This window comes from Azolla caroliniana, unplaced genomic scaffold (assembly GCF_043228905.1).
Source record: "Azolla caroliniana isolate FFs.n. ecotype wild unplaced genomic scaffold, voAzoCaro1.0.p SCAF_1162, whole genome shotgun sequence".
NCBI lineage: Eukaryota > Viridiplantae > Streptophyta > Polypodiopsida > Salviniales > Salviniaceae > Azolla > Azolla caroliniana.
This window is the reverse complement of record NW_028231597.1, coordinates 3,346-11,354: the sequence shown is the minus strand read 5'-3', so window position 1 is coordinate 11,354 and position 8,009 is coordinate 3,346. Positions and strand designations below refer to the sequence as shown.

At 37.4% G+C, this 8,009-nt stretch overlaps 2 protein-coding genes across 3 annotated transcripts; one reads left to right on the top strand and one right to left on the bottom strand.

The window, feature by feature from the left end:
• Positions 1-5: 5 nt before the first annotated feature.
• Positions 6-3,879, bottom strand: LOC147847336 (uncharacterized; the record flags this gene model as incomplete). Its single annotated transcript, XM_087339308.1, has 10 exons — positions 3,655-3,879; positions 2,851-3,002; positions 2,154-2,225; positions 1,968-2,048; positions 1,808-1,837; positions 1,637-1,723; positions 1,462-1,522; positions 961-1,036; positions 200-273; positions 6-94 (listed from the first exon to the last, which is right to left on the bottom strand). Coding segments are annotated over exons 1-10 (918 nt in total), but the record flags the coding sequence as incomplete, so codon positions are not given.
• A 1,690-nt stretch (positions 3,880-5,569) lies between these two features.
• LOC147847335 (uncharacterized) lies at positions 5,570-7,409 on the top strand. Of its 2 annotated transcripts, XM_087339307.1 has the most exons (4): positions 5,570-5,707; positions 6,450-6,549; positions 7,035-7,340; positions 7,386-7,409. In XM_087339307.1, exons 1-4 carry the CDS (start codon positions 5,628-5,630, stop codon positions 7,392-7,394), a joined length of 495 nt encoding a protein of 164 aa, XP_087195433.1. In that variant the 5' UTR covers positions 5,570-5,627; the 3' UTR covers positions 7,395-7,409. The 2 variants fall into 2 exon arrangements, with proteins under 2 accessions (XP_087195433.1, XP_087195432.1); XM_087339306.1 differs by lacking the exon at positions 7,386-7,409 and having other exon boundaries at positions 7,035-7,370.
• Positions 7,410-8,009: the final 600 nt, after the last annotated feature.

The following is an 8,009-nucleotide window of genomic DNA, read 5'->3' as shown; positions in this document are numbered from 1 at the left end:
AAGCTTCTGACAAACTCGGCAAGTTCTACAACTGCAATGTCATCACCATCTTGTGTAGCTACAAACACAGAATCAGCTACACCAACAAAAAGACCTGAAAATACATGAACAGGAAAGCCATGAAAATTTTCCATTGCATGCTTCGACAGATTTCTATGATAACCCAAGATATAATGGTATGGATTTGTTAGTTAATTACCATTCTCAACCACTCCAGGAATCATATTAATTGCCCGCTCAAGTTCTGCTGGATTCTTTATAGCTGCAGGAAATCTGTAAAGCCATAGTATCAATGTTAATCTGTATATTGAGTCAGAGAGCACACAACAGCAAGAGATACTGATGTCAATCGGTATCATATTTATTGCTGATATGGTCTTAGTTGAGATGGCTATGCCAATTGTTTGGAAACCCTGAGATTGGTACTTTCATACACCTATGTGGTCTGTAGTTTAGGAGAAATTGCATATTCTGTAGCAAATATGTGAAAGTAGGATTCAAACCTACAACCTCAGTTGTCTGAAAAGCTATTCCAGTAAGGTAAGCCCATTCCAAACAAAATAAGATACCAATGTCACTACAGTCATCAGACAAGTCTACAATGTGATTTGCCATAGCATGGGACATGATCCAATCACCATTTATATAAGATATAAGAGATTCTATTGCAATGCAACTTTAATCATCTAAAGGGAGCAACTACAAAATAACTCTAAATTTTTCTTTCTCCTTCAAATGCCCTTGAGTTTTTGTTTATGTCCTGCACATGATTAACCCCCAAAAGAAAGAAAAATGGATGAGCTCCTTCAGGGGTTGACTGAGGGAATTTGGGGAAATAAAGAAAAAGTCCCACATTTTGGGGTTTTCCACTTGTTTTAAAAGCATCCTTTCCTTAAGTATCTACTTCCTTTAAATGAGTATATAATTACAGATAGAATGGAAGTGTATACATATACATACCTGACATCTACCACCATGTTCCCAAAGTCTGTGATTACAGGTCCATCTTTCCGTAAAGCATTTCGTATTTCAGGCTCTAAAAGGGAAAATGAAAAATTATACACAGCTTTTTCAAATTCAAACCAAAAGCTTAAGAATTAACTTACAGAAAGCTAGAGTGGGTAAGATGTTAATAAAAATATTTTACAGTGCCATCAAAGAACACGAATAAAAACATGCCCATATAGACTAAATACTGAACCTAGTGGATTTCCATGGCATTATCAAATGTATAATTCAAGGTTAGGGACTCTCTGCTCCACAAGCAAGTACTGCAATGATTGAATGTATCTCTGCAGAATGGCATATGGAAGAAATACAGCACTGTTGAACATTGTCCCCAAACAAGGTACTCCACAAAAACGCATTGAGCATTTTATATTACGACAGTCAATCATTACCAAACAATCGCCTATGAAGAAAAGTATTAGACTTAGAGAATTCATATAGTGAATAAATCACCTCCCCCTAATGCAACCAATTGGCGAAGAACTGGTAAAATTGCAGGTGGAAGAACTTCAACCTGAACAGAGAAGTGTTCATGAATGAGCATGAGATTTATTGCGTATCCATACAAAATATGCAAAAGGATGCCTGGAACAAAAACAGAATTTGATAAGAAATGTTAAACACTCACTGTAACTGGAAATGCTGTGCCAAGTTCAGAAACAATTTTTGACTGGTCTACTATTATTATACATTGCTTAGCCATAGTATTAACCACCTGTAATTACAGACAATGGTAACATTCACAATTTGTCACTACATATATTCAACCCAAAAAGTGAAATACGCAAAATTCTCTTACTTTTGCCATAGTATGTGCAGCACCTCCACCCTGTACCAAAAAGATATAGCTAAAAGTGCTAAGACAAGGCCACAGCAGAAAATATGCATTTGATTATTTACTTTATCTCATGATTCTCTAGTAGGTTAACATGTATATATCAGAATATGGAACTGCTAACCTTTATTAAGTTCATTGATGCATCTACTTCATCTGCCCCATCAAAAGATAAGTCGATTGTGCTCACATCATTTAGATCAGCCTATTAAAGAGAAGATCACACACATGGTGAGATAGCTTGTATAGGCATAAATTGTTTTATGGAACGATAATGGATAGATAAAAAAGAGGAATATGCTATACTTACAGTTTTCAGACCAAATTGCCTTGCCAGAACCTTTGACTGATAACTCATTCCAACTCCAACCACATCTTTTAGCTACAGTTCAAAAACGATAAAAGGTGAAACATTTCTTCTCAAAAAAACAGTACAACGCATTAGGACTTTTGTAAGGCGATATTTTAGCTACCCCAAAACATCAGCAAATAAATGAATACATCAAGGACTATGGAAAACACCTTGCAGTGGAACTGGCAGACTGAAGCCGTATAAGGTGAGATTATAGGCAGGACACATCATTGCACTTGGCACCAATCAAGAATTAGCAATTTATAAAGGCCTATCGTGATGATTGGAGTTATACACCTTGATATGCTGGAAGTTCAAAGATGACTAGGCAAGCACAAAGGGTCAACTACTGGGACCTCCATCACTAATACCAGCAATTTAAATACATTGCAATATTTAGAAGATAAATTCAGTAGCATGTAATAGTAGCACGGAAATGCATTTGATCCCTCTGATTGAAAATTGAAACTTGAGGAACATTACAAACCTATAAAACAGGTTTCTTGCTCGATGGCTTTCGCATCAGAAGTTGGGGGCATTTTGTTACCACGTTAAAAATAAGGTTTTCACATAGGAACATGAGATCTACTAGACCTTTGAAAAAATCGCCTAAAGCCAAGAAAAATACCCTCTTGCTAATGTTATAATTTTTTACCTTCCCTTGTTGAATGAGTTTACCCAACTCCTCTATAGCCAAAGAAGCTGTGCTTCCAGTTCCAAGTCCAACAATCATTCCTGGCTTGATAAGCTCCACTGCTTTCTTTGCAACTGCTCTCTTCAAAGAAATCTGAAGAGCTGGATCCAAGGCTGCACCAGCAAACAACGTCATTGAATAAATCCTCAGATGCGTGTATGATGCATTTCCATGTATAATGACTCTTTCAAAGAATACACATGTGAGAAAAATGCATGCTTTAATGATGTATAACTTATTTCCATGTATGATGTCTCTTTCAAAGAATACACCATTATGACAAAAATAAATGCGTGAATGGTATATACCGGTTTCCGTGTATCATGTATTTTTCCAAAGAATGCAACATAATAATAATAAAACATGTTTTCATGATACATAGTGTACTCATGTCTAATGCAAAAAGCATGCATGATGTATTTCCAAGGAATGCAACATTATGAAAGAACACATGCTTGTATTTCTAATGCATCATGTATTAATTATTCAATCTTCAATAGGAATGCAAAATGTATTTCTAATTATTCAATCTTCAATATGAAAGAACACATGCTTGTATGATGCATCATGTATTTCTAATGCAAAATGCATGCTTCGTATAATGAATTTCCACAGCTGAAACATTAACTGTGACAAAGAAGAAGAAACCATGGTTAGTATAAATATACTTCCACAGATGCAAGACATAAAAATGGAGATAAAAACACGAGAAGATCAATGTACAAGAAATGAGAGGAGGAGAAGAAAAAGAAGAGTTAACTTAACTGGAAGCGGAGGAATCTGCAGAAGCATTGAAGCAGCGCGTGGCGGAAATACTTGTTCTGCTGCTGAAGCTTTGTTTCTTGCATAGACCTGCCTGCGGCAAGGAGACCCTAGAGAAAGAAGCAGAAGCTGAGAATTGGTCGGGATTCGATGGGAGGCGAAGAGAGGAAGAAAGGATGGAAGCTTTGAGGAGAGCCATGGAGAACAGGGGGGGGGGTGAAGAAGGAACAGAAACAGAGACAGAAACAGGGGGGGGGGGGCAAGGAACAATGGTGACCTCTCAAAGGGGAGGAAGTAAAAAAAAAATTGAGGATGAAAACAAGAGGAGGCCTATTCCTTGAGGAGAGACAAAGGAAGAAGAAGAAGAAGAAGAAATAAAGAAAAACAAAAGAGTAGGAACATTGGTCGGTCCCGTCTCGTCTGGATGGTTCTGGTTCCGCTTGGTTCGGGTCCGGTTGGGTCTGGTCCGATCGGAGGTGGTCAGTCGGGGGACAAATAAAGTGTTGCCGCCTCAGCCTGCCCACCATCTTCCTCTCGTTGCATTGGCCGGGCCAACAGCTGCAATTGCCACCGCATCGTAGCATATAGGAGTTGCAAGTAGAGATTCGCACGAGCCTTTGATGACCTTTTTTCATTCGCACTTCTACTTCACTAGACAATAATGCTTCTTCCTTAGAACTCCTCCTTTTTTAGGCTCCTCCTATATGGCGCATTCGACTTTCTGTGTAAGGGATATTGCTCGAGGCATATAATGTTTACATACACAAACATGTCGTTTAATGTCACAAGTTCGAGGGTCTAATTTTCATTTTAAGGAAGAATGGAACGCATCCCTAAATGGACTAGACAAATCCTAATGTTTTGCTCGAAAAGACCTTGTGGTTTAGTAATGCCAGTTAGTTTCTACTTTTTGTATTACCTAAGGAATATCAAATACAAGGGTTATTATCATTAAGGAAATGTGAACAAACACTAATAATAAGTAGAGTGATGGTATGTATCAAGATAAGAGCAAGTTAGAGAGTTGGGGGGCAATTGTCCTTTCCTTCACAATAGCTTAAGTATCCATATGACATATTCCCCATCATGTCCCCCCCATGAGATAGATGTGTTGGCTATTGTTAACGTTATCTCCCACTTGGACCTTGTTCATGGCCCAAAAGTGGGAAATCCTTGTGTGACATACATCCTCTTTCCTAGTACCTTTTCCATAGTAGTTATTTTAAGTCACCTACTTGTTTCAAGAGGTTGCGAGAGAGGATCTCTTACTGCCAATGTGGCAATCCATCAACTAGGAGGATTGGGGGTAGTCTAATTCTATCGAGCACGTGCACGATTGTGATTTGTAAAGCCGTTTTGAGATATATATATAGAGAGAGAGAGATCAGGATTGCCCCATTAATCAAGCAACAAGGGGTGCATGGTTTAACAAAGAGCAATGCACGACAAAGTGGCTTTCAATGCCAATATCAATGTTAGCCAGGTGGCACGCACACACACACACACACACACACACGCTATGACTAGATCGAATAAGGGCCCAAGGGTGAGATTGTTTCTCCCGTGTTGGGCATCTACCATCCTCCAGAACCGGTCTCTCTCTTTCTCGTTGTGTTTGTCTCTATTCTTATCCACGACCAACTCAACTACCCCTTTGTGTGTGGTTGCATCTGGCCAACACCATACACACAAACAATCTACAGACACAGACACAAACACAAACACAAACACAAACACAAACACAAACACACAGACACATGCACACATGTGTGTGTGTAATTGTTTGTAGGAGTTAGATCTCTTTTCTTTTTGAGACAGTTCAACAGATAAATACATTATACATACATATGTATATGTTTTTAATAACATTTTTTATTTTGTTTTTTGATGTTTTATTTGATTTATTTTTAATCCTTCATCTGCCTGCACTTTCTGATTCCTCGTCTCTTCTTTCTCTCACTCTCTCTGCAGAATCCATGGCGGCCTCGCTGCTCAGAACTTGCCATTTCCTGCTCCTCTTCGTTCCTGCTTTCTGGCCTCGCTCTTCTGCTCAAAGGTCAGTCATCCGTGAAATCAAAAGGATTTTATTCACTCCGTTAAATATGAAGAGCTCGCTTTACCTGTTAACTTCAGGTTTCTTCACTTCTGTGACATGGTTGATAGCATAAAGTAAAGAACTTTATTCTCTCACCCAGGATTCATGTCAAATCCGTGAAGATTTAACTTTGACGAATGCCTCCCCCCTCTTTCTGCATGATCCAATTTGATAACATTATACAAGATCTTTTAACTCTAGTCCAAATTCACAAATTTTTGAAAGTATTTATGTCACCTACTTCTCTGTTTCATCTGATTGACAATCCAAAATAATATCTATATCTTTGATCTCATTCAAATTCCTTTCTCAAATTCGTTAAAACTTTCTTTTACCGAATCCTCTGTGTGTTTTGGTTCGATTTTCACTAAAACAAGTCCTTGATAAAAATTTCATTCTCTGCATTTTGTATATAATCTGAATCTAAAACAAGATCTTTAAGGATTCAACATTTTTGTCAAACTTTTGAGGCTTTCGTCTTGTCAATTTTTTTCTGTGGTGTGTTCGATGGGCTAAAACGATTCTTGAGATCTAACAAAAGTTTCAAATCCTTTATAAAAGTTTTGTGAACCTTTCTTTTACTGAATCTTCTTTCCTGTCTGGTGTAATAATTGATCACAAAGATCTCGAGATAATGTGCAAGCTTTGATCCCAACTGTTCAACTGAAATTTTCTCGGATATGGTTCTCTCTTCTCTTTATAGAAATGATGATCCTGCTTTCGATCGGAAGGAAACCCGTGGAAATGTGACATTTGGATGCTATTCTCCTGGCCCTTGCATTCCCTGTTCTTATTTAGAGAAGGTCAGTCATGCATATTTATCAAAGGTTATTGCTTAGTTTGAGAAGGTTTGTCGTGCTTATTTTTTGAGAAGGTTTGTCATGCTTATTTTTTGAGAAGGTTAGTCGTTTTAATTTTGATTTAAGGCAATTAAGATAGTATGTCCAGTGTAAGGAGATATATGTCCTCATATCACTAATTCCCTGCTAGGATACTGGAGCTTTTCAGATGGAAACATTTCAAAGGGAAAAATCCAGCATAAATAGATGAAATCTCTACTATATTCCAATAAAATGAGTTATATCCTCTCTTATTTTCCTATGATTATCATGCATGAGAAGGAAACTCAGCTGATAAGATTTTTTTCCTTCTAGTATTTAGATTTTTCTGCTGTATGGCATTAAAAGTTAGAGTGATAACATATTACTGTAGCATTAGGGCACTATATAACATCTAACATAACTTTTCTTCTACTGTTTTGCCTCCTTTTGTGGTGTATGTATTTTAGAATGACGAGGAGACATACCATTGCAGCATTTCAGGCTATCGCCAATCATATAAGTGTACTGAGCTCTCATCAAATGGAGGAAAAGGTCATATAGTTGGAACAAGAAAATTGGTATCCGTAAACAAATTGAATGTGCATGAGAAAAATACTGTGGATATCGGACACAGATTCTTTGGCAGTCAGAAGCTTGATCTATCCATTCACGATGAACACAAGTTTGTTCGCCTGTATTTTAGTTGTTTGCCCACTGATACCGACGAGAAACTCACTGTATGGGGCTTTGAAGTAAGTGTTTTCTTCCTATATGTGTGTGAGAGGTGATGCCATCCAAACTAACAATGTCTTAATTAGTGCTGTTAGTGAGATATGAGCCAAGTGTTTTCTTAGTATATATGTGAGAGATGATGACATTCAAACTCGTAATGTCTTAATTAGTGCTGTTAGTGAGATTTGACTGTGTAGTTGAGATAGTAAAAATTTAGCTAAACATTGGCATGCAATCTTCATATAAAGAAAACAATTGAGAGAGAAAGCAACTCATATTATGTTCCTGCAATGCCTTGGACGGCATGTAGAACCAAAATTTTGATACATGAAATAAATATAATCCACTTCAGGGAGGTGCACTCTGGCAAATATGTAAATTTTAAACACTATAGTTATAGCTTTGATGCAAAAAATGAAGTAGCTAAGGTTTTTGATAAACTAATGCTCGATATGATACATCTAGCATCAAAGATGGTTTAGCCTTATAGAAATCTTCTTCTACTGCTCTTCCCTCACGGTAGACAACACTTCTTAAATTTTTTCTTAAGTTGTAGGGGAGTGCATTCATCTTGCTATCAAATGATTGGTACTGTTTAACAGCTTCACTTGTCAGAGAACTCCAACGTTTTCCTTCTTGGTTTCATAATTTGAGAGATATGTTTCCCTTTTTGTGGCTGGAACATGAATCTCCTAGATATTTTCTTTCTG

Coding starts and splice junctions, on each gene's coding strand:
- LOC147847335 (XM_087339306.1), top strand. CDS start 5,628: ATGGCGGCCTCGCTGCTCAGAACTTGCCATTTCCTGCTCCTCTTCGTT. Junction 5,708..6,449: donor CCTCGCTCTTCTGCTCAAAG/GTCAGTCATCCG, acceptor TTCTCTTTATAG/AAATGATGATCCTGCTTTCG. Junction 6,550..7,034: donor CCTGTTCTTATTTAGAGAAG/GTCAGTCATGCA, acceptor TATGTATTTTAG/AATGACGAGGAGACATACCA.